The following is a 13,521-nucleotide window of genomic DNA, read 5'->3' as shown; positions in this document are numbered from 1 at the left end:
CTCTTTTTCCAGGACTCTGGAGGCATCTGGAGGTCTTCTTTTAAAGCCCAGTGTGGCCCCATAAAAAGGAAGCCAGGCCTGGATTTAACAAGGTCAGCGGATCCGGAAAGACTTTCTGACTCCCGGTTGATGGACGGTAGCAAATAAATAACAAATCGGCTGCCGAAAAGCAGAGCATCAAAAGGGAGGGGGAGGAAACCCTTCAGGAATAGATTTTTCTCTGTGAAAAGATTTCAGGCTTAAATTGGGGGTGGATGGGGGAAAACACAGCCCCCCCTTCTTCGTTTTCCTTGGCTCTAGTTAGTGCCTCATGGAGTAAAAAAGTAAGAATTACAATAGTCCTCGGCCACCACTGAGCCCAAAATTTCTACTGCTAAGGCTAAGCGAGACAGCTGTTAAGTGAATTTTGCCCCCGTTATATGACCCTTCTTGCCATCGTTCTTAAGCGAATCATCGCAGCTGTTAAGTCCCACAGTCCCCCTTTTTTCTTCACCCAACATCTTCAAGTCATGTGCTCCTGTCCACCATTAAAACCATCTTTCCAAGCAGCCACCATGTTTCCAGTATCTTCCCCCCTACACACACACACTTGGAACTGAACCCAGAAGAATATTTCTTCCAATACTATCCTGTTAAAAATGCAATGCATAAATAAAATCAGGACAAACCGGAGGGAGAATATACTGTACTGTCTATAATTAATTTCTGGACTGCACACAGCCCGCACATGTGGAAATAAGCAAGGCAGCTGTGGAAAAGAAAACTTTATATTTTTGAGAGTGATAATTCGCACGAGGTTGCTGCGATGAAGAAGAATGGAGCCTTTCGGATTTAAAAATGTTCTAAAAAAAAAAAAATCTTACCTCATTGACGTTCAATTTGCATCTTACATCGAATGCAGAAAGCCAAAAAAAAAAAAAAAAAGCAAGCTACCCACCCACCTTGTGATTTTGGTAGGAGGTCACCGATATGAAGGAGGTTTCTGGGAACACGTGAGTGCAAAAAGCTGTGTTCTTCGAGCCAAACGCGTTGTTTTCATCCGCTTTCACAATGTGCAACCTGGGCTGGTATTTGTGCATGGAATTGAGAATGATCTGGGGGAGGAAAAGAAGAGAGAGAAAGATAATCAATCAATCATTCAATCTATCTATCTATCTATCTATCTCTATCTATCTATCTATCTATCATCTATCATCTATCATCTATCTATCTCTATATCTCTCTATCTCTATCTATCTCTATCTCTATCTCTATCTCTATCTCTATCTCTATCTCTATCTCTATCTCTATCTCTATCTCTATCTCTATCTATCTATCTATCTATCTATCTATCTATCTATATCTATATCTATATCTATATCTATATCTATATCTATCTATCTATCTATCTATCTATCTATCTCTATATCTATATCTATATCTATCTATCTATCTATCTATCTATCTATCTATCTATCTATCTATCTATCTATCTATCTATCTATCTATCTACCTACCTACCTACCTACCTACCTATCTCTATCTCTCTATCTCTCTATCTCTATCTATCTATCTATCTATCTATCTATCTATCTATCTATCTATCTATCTATCTATCTATCTACCTACCTACCTACCTACCTACCTACCTACCTACCTACCTATCTCTATATCTCTATATATCGCTCTATCTCTATCTTTATCTATCTATCTATCTATCTATCTCTATCTCTATCTCTATCTCTATCTCTATCTCTATCTCTATATCTATATCTATTATATCTATATCTATCTATCTACCTATCTATCTCTATCTCTCTATCTCTCTATCTCTCTATCTCTATCTATCTCTATCTATCTATCTCTATCTATCTTTATCTCTATATCTATCAATCATCTATCTATCTATCCATCTATATTATACCTATACCTATATCTATATCTATCAATCGTCTGTCTGTCTGTCTGTCTGTCTGTCTGTCTGTCTATCTAATCTATCTATCATCTATCTATCTATCTATCTATCTATCTATCTATCTATCTATCTATCTATCTATCTATCTATCTATCTATCTATCTATCTATCTATCTATCTATCTATCTATCTATATCTACCTCTACCTCTACCTCTATATCTATATCTATATCTAAAATATATAAAAATGGGTGTGCGGGTGTGAATGTGTTCCAGCATAACTCTGGAACGCCTCGAGCAATTTCAACCAAACTTGGTACACAGATGACTTACACTCTGGAGAAAAATACTGTGGAGGTAAGACACCCCTAACACCCCTTGGGGGGGGGGTCTGTTAAGATACAGCCTGTTGTTCCTGCAAATGGCTTCTACTGTACTGCCATAAAATGGCTTCTACTGTACAGCACAGTGGAGTTGCCATGGTAACGGCTTCACAGTACTCCACAAGGGGGCTCCCTCTTGGTAAGGGGGAAAATCCAACATTAGAGATTAGGTTTGGTCTGGACATTTTCCCCCTATAAATAAATACCCAGACAACGCCGGGTTATCAGCACAAGTTACCAATAAATTCCTGTTCTGCTAAATGTCCCAAAGATGCTTTTTAAAGAAGCAACTGGATTTCCTTTGTTTTTCCTTGAAGGGAGAGACATGGGAACAAGATCAGCCAATGAATAGGCATAGCAACTAAGTGGAAGCTTAAACTGTGCAAAGAACTGAAACAGAAACTTAAGCAGTCTGCTGCTCTGAGAAGTAAACTAGCAGTCTGTCTGTGCTTGTCTGCTGAAGTGAAACTAACTGCTTGTGTTTGCCTGTAACTCTCCTGCCTTGTGTTTACTTGGAAGAACCACCTGTTGGTATTGTACATTTATTCATCTATTCTTATGTACATAGAAAAACTCCAAACTCGATTGCAGAAATACGACTTCAGCAATGGAATTGTCGACACCTGGAATGCTCTATCTGACTCTGTTGTTACATCCTCAAACTCCCACAGCTTCAACCTTAAACTGCCTACTGTAGATCTCACCCCATTCCTAAGAGGTCCGTAAAGGGGGCATGCATAAGTGCACCAGCATGCTTCCCGTCCCTGTCCTACCATCCCTATTTATTCATCCCCATTCCCCGTGTTCATGCCCATGTTTATACTTATACCTGTTATCTTGTACATGTCCAACAAACTAAATAAATAAGTAATTAAGTAGATAAGTAAATAAATAAATAAATAAATAAATAAATAAATAAATAAATAAGTAAGTAAGTAATAAGTGAATAAGTAAATAAATAAGTAAATGAATAAGTAAATACCGTATTTTTTGGAATATGAGACGCAACTTTTTCCCTCAAAAAAGAGGGTGAAAATCTGGGTGCATCTTATACACTGAATGCAGCATTTTTGGCCTTCCGAAACCCCATTCCTTTGCAAAAATGGACGTGCATAGCCTTTAGGGAGTTTCCAGAGTGCTCCTACGGGCTGAGGAGGGCAAAAACGAGCGAAAAACAGGCCTTTTTTGCTCATTTTTGCCCACCCCCCAGCCCCTCGGAGCACTCTACAAGTCTCCTAAAGGCTATCCATGCACCTTTTTTGACCAAAAACAGGGCTGTTTTTGTGAGGTCTGCAGAGTGCAAAAACTTTTTTTTTATTTGCCTCTTCAAAATCTTGGTGCGTCTTATACTCTGAAAAATATGGTAACTAAATAAATAAATAAGTTAGTAAGTAAATAAATAAAAGATAAATAAACAAATAAGTAAACAAATAAGTAAACAAATAAGTAAACAAACAAGTAAACAAGTAAGTAAATAAATAAGTAAATAAATAAGTAAATAAATAAGTAAGTAAATAAATAAGTAAGTAAGTAAGTAAGTAAATATATATGTATATATAAGTAAATAAGTAAGTAAACAATAAACAAACAAACAAACAAACAAATAAATAGGATTATTTGACCATGGAGAATTCAAATTCTCATTGGAGGGGGGGGGGAACCATCAAGGAAGAGACCTTTCTCCATTTCAGTAGGTTTCTCTTCGGCTGACCTTCTCACTTGATGGAGCCCGGTAGGAAGGTTAGAAAAAACAGAAGCTCCATCCTTCTTGAATTGATGAACCTGTCCATTAGGTTGAGATCAGCTTTTTTAATGCCCCCCCCCCTTTAAAAAATCTGGTGGCAAGGTATAACCTTACCCACCAAGCAACTGCATCCTATACCTTCCGAAATGCAGTTTTTATTGATGACATTTTCCAGATGAAGTTTCGCACGCCCCCACCTCCTCCTCTGTGTGGGAGAATGAGAAGCTAGCATTTTCTGAGGGTTACTTTTAACTCTTTCGCTGCGGCTCAGGATTTAACAGAAAGAAAGAAAGAAAGAAAGAAAGAAAGAAAGAAAGAAAGGAAGGAAGGAAGGAAGGAAGGAAGGAAGGAAGAAAGAAAGAAAGAAAGAAAGAAAGATAGATAGAAAGAAAGAAAATAGAAAGAAAGAAAGAAGAAAGATAGATAGAAAGAAAGAAGATAGAAAGAAAGAAAGAAAAGAAGAAAGAAAGAAGAAAGAAAGAAAGAAAGATAGAAAGAAAGAAAGAAAGAAAATAGAAAGAAAGAAAGAAGATAGAAAGAAAGAAGAAAGAAAGAAAGAAGAAAGAAAGAAAGAAAGAAGAAAGATAGATAGAAAGAAAGAAAGAAAGAAGATAGAAAAAAGAAAGAAAAAAGAGAAAGAAAGAAAATAGAAAGAAAGAAGAAAGATAGATAGAAAGAAGATAGAAAGAAAGAAAGAAAAGAAGAAAGACAGAAAGAAAGAAAGAAAGATAGAAAGAAAGAAAGAAAATAGAAAGAAAGAAAATAGAAAGAAAGAAGATAGAAAGAAAGAAAGAAAGAAGATAGAAAGAAAATAGAAAGAAGAAAGAAAGAAAGAAGAAAGAAAGAAAGAAAGATAGATAGATAGAAAGAAAGAAGATAGAAAGAAGAAAGAAGAAAGAAAGAAAGAAAGAAAGAAAGAAAGAAAGAAAGAAAGAAAGAAAGAAAGAAAGAAAGAAAGAAAGAAAGAAAGAAAAGTCTGTAGCATTTACATCTTCCAACTCAGTGATGGTGAACCTTTTGGGCACTTAGGGTGCCCAGACCAGAATGCCTGTGCATACTGGCCAGCTGGTCTTTGGGTTTCTGGGGCATGCCACCCAGCTCGCCTTCATGAGTTCCAGAGTACTGGGAACCCAAAGACCAGCTGGCCAGCATGAGCATGCCTGTTTTCGGGCTGTTTTTAGCTGGTTTGGGGGCAATTTTGGGGGCTTTTTCAGGCTGGTTTTCAAATTATTTTAGGCCATTTTTGAGGCCATTTTCAGGCTGGTTTTTTTATTTTCTGCTGGAGTGCCAAAAAACAGCCTAAAATGGCCCAAAAAACAGCCTGAGGAATTTCCTGGCAGTGGGCACAATCAACCCATGGAACAGAAGTTGCCTTCAGAAGTTGTGCGAGCTTCATCGCAGGAGGCTTTCAAGAAAAGACTGGACTGCCATCTGTCAGAAATGGTGTAAGTTCTCCTGCTTGGCTGGGGGGGGTGGACTAGATGACGTACAAAGTCCCTTTCAACTCTGTTAATCTGTCTGTGAATAAAATAAGAATGGAATGGAATGGAATGGAATAGAATAGGAGAGGAGTTGTGGGAGCTTCATCACTGGAAGCTTTCAAGAAGAGACTGGACTGCTATCTGTCAAAAATGGTATAGTGTCACCTGCTTGGGTGAGATTTGGACGAGATGACCTACAAGGTCCCTTCCAACTCTGTTAATCTGTCTAAGAAGAGAAGAGAAGAGAAGTTGTGGGAGCTTCATCACTGGAAGCTTTCAAGAAGAGACTGGACTGCTATCTGTCAAAAATAGTGTAGTGCCTCCTGCTTCGGTGCGGGTTGGACTAGATGACCTACAAGGTCCCTTCCTACTCATCTGTAAATCTGTAAATGTTCATTAAAGAAAGCTGGGGGAATGGAAGAGAGGGACCTCGCCATAATCTGCATGGCAGAAATTATATCATTTTCGCAGGGCCATTATTACCAGATAGGTGACATCCTTGTAGCTCCCTCTAGTCACTGCTGATCGGATGGCAGTATTTATCGAGCGAGGCTAGGAGGAACGTTAGAAATGTCTCTTACGTGTCCGAAGGGATCCAAATGGTTGTTGGTGAGTTTTAACTTCTGGAAAGACACCAGTTGACGCATCCAGTGAGTTCCAGTAGCTGGAGAGTCAGGATGAACATATAATCGTCCGGGCATCGCAGGTTCAGCTTTCCCCGCCACCATCCTATGTTCAAAACAATACAGTAAATTTCATTTAATTTTAACAATAATTGGATTAAATTAAAGCACGGGGCTGGACTAGAACCGTGGTCGCCAACTGGTGGGCTGTGGAGCACTGGTGTGGTCCTCAAGAAAATGTTGGCAGTCCGGAGAAAACGCATTTGCATTTTTTATATTGCACTAAATCAGGGGTCCTCAGACTAAGCCCCCTGGGACAGATACGTGCAATGGATGTTTGTGTTGCTGCAGAGAATCTCCGTCTTCGGGGTCTTTTTGTGCGGGTCAGAGGGGGGCAGAAATTCCGACTTGGGGTCTGCTTCAGCTTCCTGGTGGGGGGCTTTGGGCGAAGGCTGGAGGGAAGCACTGCTAGTGGCTAAGGTGGAACAGCGCTGTCCAAAGATGTCTCCGTGGCGCAATACTGGAAGAAGGAAGACTTGCCTACAACTCAAGAATGGACATTGAAAGTCACAGAAAGTCACATGGACATTGAAAGACAGAGCCGAGGTGGCACAGTGGTTAAATGCAGCACTGCAGGCTACTTCAGCTGTCTGCAGTTCTGCAGTTCGGCTGTTCAAATCTCACCGGCTCAAGGTTGACTCAGCCTTCCATCCTTCCGAGGTGGGTAAAATGAGGACCCGGATTGTTGTTGGGGGCAATATGCTGACTCTGTAAACCGCTTAGAGAGGGCTGAAAGCCCTATGAAGCGGTATATAAGTCTAACTGCTATTGCTATTGTCACAAATTTAGCCGAGATGGCTAAAATATCGGCATATCTTAAAGATCACTCAAGTGAGAGATATAAACGAGACTGGAAAAAATGGATTGACTATATACAAAATAAATACGGGACCAAGAAATTCCAGTTAGCCTATGCTTAAGATCAGGAATGATTTAAATTGTTTAAAGTTAGTTTAGCAAGAAGAAGCTAAGCTCAATGCAGAATGTCATTAATTTCTTTGTTTCTTTTTTCTCAATAGATTTTAGACTGTGTTTGTTAAAAATCCATACCGTGTACGGGTTCTGGGAAGTCGGGGGGGGGAAGGAGGAGGGGGGTTGGAGGGTGGAGGGAGGGAGGGAGGGGCATACAAAAAAATTGTACTTCGATGTTTTATTGATTGAGGAATATTGAAATATTTGTGTTTTAAAAGAAATAAAACTTTTGAAAGACAAAGATGTCTCCGTGGTCATATGATTGACATGACTCGATGCCGAAGGCGCACGGAAGGATTTTCCCTTCCCACCAAAGGTGGTTTCCTATTTTTCTACTTGCATTTTTTACGTGCTTTCGGACTGCTAGGTTGGCAGAAGCCGGGTCAAGTCACGGGGAGCTCGCTCCGTCCCTAGCGGCGCTAGGGATTCGAACCGCCGAACTGCCGACCTTTCCGATCGACAAGCTCGGCGTCTTAGCCCCTGAGCCACCGCGTCCCTTTTACAATCTACAAACTTACAAACACAATTGGGGGGAGAATTTCCGTCGCTAAGGGAGTTGTGCCGATTTTACAATCTTTTCTGCCGCGATTGGTTAAGCGAATCCCTGCCATTGTGAAGTGAGTGGCCTGGTAGTTAAGTGGATCCAGCTTCCTCCATTGACTGCTTGCCAGTGCAAGCAGTCCTCAACTTACAACAGTTCGTTTAGTGACCATTCAAAGTTCCGACGACACTGGAAAATGTGACCTGTGACTGTTTTTCACAGTTACGGCCTTTGTAGCAGCCCCATGATGAAAAATTCAGGTGCTGGGAAACTGCTTCATACTTATGACCGCTGCTGTATCCCAAGGACATGTGATCGCCTTCGGCGACCTTTTGATAATCAAAATCGATGGGGAAGCCAGACTCACTTAACAGCCATGGTACTAACTTACCAACTGCGGATGATTCACTTAACAACAGTGGCACGAAAGGTCGTGAAATGGGGCAAAGCTCACTTAAGAAAGCTCTCACTGAACAACAGAGATTCCTGGGCTCAATTGTGGTCGTAAGTTGAGGACTACCTGGGAAGGTTGCAAATGGTGATCACATGACTTTTGGAGGCTTCAGTGGTCATCAATGCCTACCAGGTTAGCAAATGCCTACATTTTAATCAGGTGACTATGAGGATGCTGATAGTCATAACTGCAGGAACCAGACATTTGTTGTTTGTTGTTGTTAGTTGCGAAGTTGTGTCCGACCCATCGCGACCCCATGGACCATGTTCCTCCAGGCCTTCCTGTCCTCTACCATCCTCTGGAGTCCATTGAAGCTCACGCTGGCTGCTTCGGTGACTCCATCCAGCCACCTCATTCTCTGCCGTCCCCTTCTTCTTCTTTTGCCCTCCGTCGTTCCCAGCATGAGGCTCTTCTCCAGGGAGTCCTTCCTTTTCATTAGGTGGCCAAAGCATTTGAGTTTCCTTTTCAGGATCTGGCCTTCTAAAGAGCAGCCAGGGTGGATCTCCTCTAGGACTGACCGGTTGGATGGCCTTGCAGTCCAGGGGACTAAATGCAGGAGTCTTCTCCAGCACCAGAGTTCAAAGGCCTCCATTCTTTGGCCCTCAGCCTTCCTTATGGTCCACCTTTCACATCCACCCATTGCAACTGGGAAAACCAGAGCCTTGACTAGATGCCCTTTTGTTGGCAGGGGGATGTTTCTGCATTTTGATTTGATTTGATTTGATTGCACTTCTATGCCGCCCTATTCCCAGAGGGACTCAGGGCGGCTCACAAACCAAAGTAAGGGGAGGGGATACAAACAGGAGGAAGACAACGGACAAACAACTACAACAATTTAAAAAAAAAAAACAATCAACAACCACACAATTCGAGCGGGGACGGGGAACTCATCAGCCCCAGGCCTGTCGGAACAGCCAGGTTTTGAGGGCTTTGCGGAAAGCCTGAAGGGTGGTTTTAATAGGCTGTCTAAATTTGCCATATCTTTCCTCCCCAGGAGCAAGCGCCTTTTAATTTCTTGGCTGCTGTCCCCATCTGCGGTGACCTTGGAGCCCAGGAAAGTAAAATCAGCCACTACCTCCGTTTCTTCCCCATCTATTTGCCAGGAATTGAGAGGGCCGGATGCCATGATCTTCTTTTCCTTAATGTTGAGTTTCAAGCCAACTTTGGCAGTCTGGTTATTTTTGTTTTCAGTGCAAGAGTAACTCGGTCCTACCCTACAGGGTCGTTGTCGTGGCGGAAATAGGAGGAGGAAGGACTGTTGTGTGTGTTCACTGTCTTGAGTTATTCATAAAAAGTAATAAAGGTAGGATTTTTTTTTTTTAAAGGAGATCAACAAATCATCACTGCGTTCGTCACGTACCACTTGTTGTCGCAGAATTTGTATCGATGGTCGTCTGCCGGGACAATATCGATCAGCAAGATGTACTTGGTCTTGGGGTTCATCCCGGTTACCTTTACTTTGTAGCTTGGAAACATCCTCCTTATGGGAAGGATGAAAGAAAGGAGGAGGAGGGGAAGGGAGATGGGGATGGAGAGGAGGAGGAGGACAGGAGGAGGAGGAAGAGATGGGGATGGAAGAGGAGAGGGGAGGAGGAGGAGGAGCAGGGAAGAAAGAGGAAGGAAATGGGGAAGAAGGAGGGGAAGAGGCAGGGGGAGGAAGGGAAAGGAGGAGGAGGAGTAAGACATAGGGATGGAGGAGGAGAGGGAGAAGAGGAACAGAATAGAATGGAGGAGGAGGAAAAGATGAGGACGTGGATAGGGAGGACGGAAGAGAAAGGAGGAGGAGGAGGAGATGAAGAAGGAAAGAAGAAAAAGTAAAAGAAAAGATGAAAAAGACATAGAAGAAAAGAAGAAGTAAAGAGAAGAAGAAGATTAGGAGGGGGGAGGAGGGGAAAAAGATGAAGGAAAGAAGAAAAAGAAAAGAAAAAGAAAAGGAGAAAAAGACAAAGAAGAAAAGAAGAAAAAGTAAAAGAGAAGAAGAAACAGAAGAATAAGAAACAGAAGATGAGGAGGAGGAGAAAAAGATGAAGGAAAGAAGAAAAAGGAAAGAAAAAGACAGAAGAAAAAGTAAAAGAGAAGAAGGAGGAGGAGGAGAAAAAGATGAAGGAAAGAAGAAAAAGAAAAGGAAAAGAAGAAAAAGACGAAGAAGAAAAAGTAAAAGAGAAGAAGAGGAGGAAAAAAGATGAAGAAGGAAAGAAGAAAAAGAAGAAAAAGACAAAGAGAAGAGGAGGAGGAGGAGGAGGAGGAGAAAAAGATGAAGGAAAGAAGAAAAAGAAAAGGAAAAGAAGAAAAAGATGAAGAAGAAAAAGTAAAAGAGAAGAAGAGGAGGAAAAAAGATGAAGAAGGGAAGAAGGAAAGAAGAAAAAGAAGAAAAAGACAAAGAGAAGAGGAGGAGGAGGAGGAGGAGGAGGAGGAGGAGGAGGAGGAGGAGGAGGAGAAAAAGATGAAGGAAAGAAGAAAAAGAAAAGGAAAAGAAGAAAAAGACAAAGAAGAAAAAGTAAAAGTAAAAGAGAAGAAGAGGAGGAAAAAAGATGAAGAAAGAAATAAGAAAAAGAAGAAAAAGACAAAGAAGAAAAAGTGAAAGAGAAGAAGAGGAGGAGGAGGAGAAAAAGATGAAGAAGGAAAGAAGAAAAAGTAAAATAAAATAAAAAGACAAAGAAGAAAAAATAAAAGAGAAGCAGAGGAAAAAGAAGAATCAACATTAGACACATTGAAAAACAAACTGGATTATACCAACTTTCTGCAACTTGATTACGATTCCCAGAATTTCTGCCTCATCAATTGTTACATCAACTAGGAAGCAAAGATGCCCATTGGGACAGGAGTTCAAAAACCTCCTGCAACTGAAGCCATGCCCCCCCCTTTTAGTGCAATGCACATGTGACACACATTAAAGAGCAGTAAGGCTTTGATCATACACTTATGGTCACTATCTTCACCCTTTCTCTCCCCCCCCGACCTTCCTCCCCCCGCCACACACACATCCCCTTTCCCCCCACTCCACTGTCACCCCAATGTGTCTTTAGGGTAGGGATGTTTTAGCCCTACCCCAATGACACAACTGATAAATGCACAATTGGGGAAGTCTCTCTAGACCTGTTTCAAACATTAAGAGAATAACATTCATAGGAGCCACAGGTGGGTTTCACATACGTTTATGTCACCGGTTTGCCACGCACTGAAACTGCGTGCTCGCATGCGCATATCTTTGCTCGCACACATGGCTTGCACGCATGCGCGCAGCTTAGTAAACATGGGTAAATAGGATGGCACAGAGCTGGGCGGGGGGGGGGAGGCACCCGCAGCTCACCACTACCAGATCACCCAAATTGGTTGGAACTGGCTGAATACCACCACTGATGGGAGTCAGTATGTTTGAGCATCCGCTCCCTGAAACCTTGCCATCTCGTGAGCTCTCAGAAGCCTGCCTTTTACAGAACTGCCCCTACCTTCTGCAGCAACACTCTCGTCGCTGATTTGACAAGCCCTTACCTTTCTACCTTTTCCAAAGGCCATTAAAACTCAACTTTTGGGGGAACTGGTCAAATTTGCAGAGGACACCAAGCTGGCAGGAATAGCCAACACTCCAGAAGACAGGCTTAAGATACAGAAGGATCTTGACAAACTTGAACATTGGGCACTATCTATTAAAATGAAATTCAACGGTGAAACGAGTAAGGTTCTACATTTAGGCCAGAAAAACGAAATGCACAGGTACAGTGTAGGTGGTACCTTCTTCAATAGTAGTAACTGTGAGAGGGATCTTGGAGTCCTAGTGGAAAACTGTTTAAATAGGAGCCAGCCGTGTGCAGCAGCTGCCAAAAAAGCCAACACAGTTCTATGCTACATAAACAGAGGGATAGAATCAAGATCACGTGAAGGGTTAATACCACTTTACAAGGCCTTGGTAAGGTCACACTTGGAATACGGCATCCAGTTTTGGTCACCACGATGTAGAAAAGATGTGGAGACTCTAGAAAGAGTGCAGAGAAGAGCAACAAAGATGATTAGGGGACTGGAGGCTCAAACATATGAAGAACGGTTGCAGGAACTGGGTATGTCTAGTTTAATGAAAAGAAGGACTAAGGAAGACATTATAGCAGTTTTCCAATATCTCAGGGGTTGCCACCAAGAAGAGGGAGTCAAACTATTCTCCAAGGCACCTGAGGGCAGAACAAGAAGCAATGGGTGGAAACTAATCAAGGAGAGAAGCAACTTAGAACCGAGGAGAAATTTCCTGACAGAACAATTAATCAGTGGAACAGAAATTGCCTCCAGAAGTTGTGAATGCCCCAACACTGGAAGTCTTTAAGAAGATGCTGGATAGCCATTTGTCTGAAACCATATAGGGTTTCCTGCCTAGGCAGGGGGTTAGACTAGAAGACCTCCAAGGTCCCTTCCAGCTCTGCCATTGTATTATTATTGTATTTTACTGAGAATCTGGGATTACATGGGTAGAGAACAGGAAAGGGGAAAGCTGGGAGACAATTACAGTCCAGGGTTTCTTTAATTGTTAATATTGCTTTAAGGTAAAGGTTCTCCTCGCACATATGTGCTAGTCGTTCCCAACTCTAGGGGGCGGTGTTCATCTCCGTTTCAAAGCCAAAGAGCCAGCGCTTGTCCAAAGATGTCTCCATGGTCTTGTGGCCGGCATGACTAAACACCAAAGGCGTACGGAACCCTCTTACTGTAAAGTTTCCTAATGTGCCGTAACTGATTCATAATAATAGAGCCAATGTTTTAATACAAAAACCAGTGATTTATTAATAGCTTCATTAGGCATTATTCATTAGGCAAGATTTATCCGCAGCCATTTCTTTGCTTTATCTGCTTCTGAACTTTGCCCCTGTTCCTTTCCTCCCCTCAGTCTGTGTCATAAATCACATTACCCAATAGATACACCCATCTCAAACCAGCTACTGTAATATGAGATCCGGCTCCGCCGACGGGATGCGTGGAATGTCAACACGGAGAGTTGACACTTACCTTCCCACCAAAGGTGTTTCCTATTTCTCTACTTGCGTTTTTTACGTGCTTTCGAACGGCTAGGTTGGCAGAAGCTTGGACAAGTAACGGGAGCTCGCTCCATTACACGGCGCTAGGGATTCAAACTGCCGACCATTCTGATCAACAAGCTCAGCGTCTTAGCCACTGGGCCACTGCGTCCCAATATTGCTTTATGTCTTGGTTTTATGTCTGCTGTAAGCTGCCCAGAGTTGCTTTAGTTGGGTAGCCATATAAATCTTTTAAATAAATAAATACATCAGGCTGTTTGCTTGGGGGTTTACTGCAGTGGTGGGTTTCAAAATTTTTTAGAACCTCTTCTGTAGGTGTGGCCTGCTTTGTGGGAGTGGCTTGCCGGCCATGTG

The 13,521-nt window shown here is 42.0% G+C and overlaps 1 protein-coding gene across 1 annotated transcript in view; it reads right to left on the bottom strand.

Moving 5' to 3' along the window:
- TBX4 (T-box transcription factor 4) overlaps positions 1 to 13,521 on the bottom strand; it is a 64,909-nt gene that overhangs the window by 23,768 nt on the left and 27,620 nt on the right. The window contains exons 3-5 of the mRNA XM_087719060.1: positions 9,513 to 9,632; positions 6,084 to 6,231; positions 942 to 1,094 (exon numbers count right to left, since the gene is read on the bottom strand). Coding sequence (XP_087575186.1) covers positions 942 to 1,094; positions 6,084 to 6,231; positions 9,513 to 9,632 — 421 coding nt within the window. The remainder of the gene's footprint in view (positions 1 to 941; positions 1,095 to 6,083; positions 6,232 to 9,512; positions 9,633 to 13,521) is intronic.

The sequence above is a fragment of the Thamnophis sirtalis genome, unplaced genomic scaffold (genome assembly GCF_051295495.1).
Source record: "Thamnophis sirtalis isolate CommonGarterSnake01/CBP01778 unplaced genomic scaffold, rThaSir2_p1.2 scaffold_6, whole genome shotgun sequence".
Taxonomy (NCBI): domain Eukaryota; kingdom Metazoa; phylum Chordata; class Lepidosauria; order Squamata; family Natricidae; genus Thamnophis; species Thamnophis sirtalis.
This window is presented reverse-complemented; position numbering and strand designations above follow the sequence as displayed.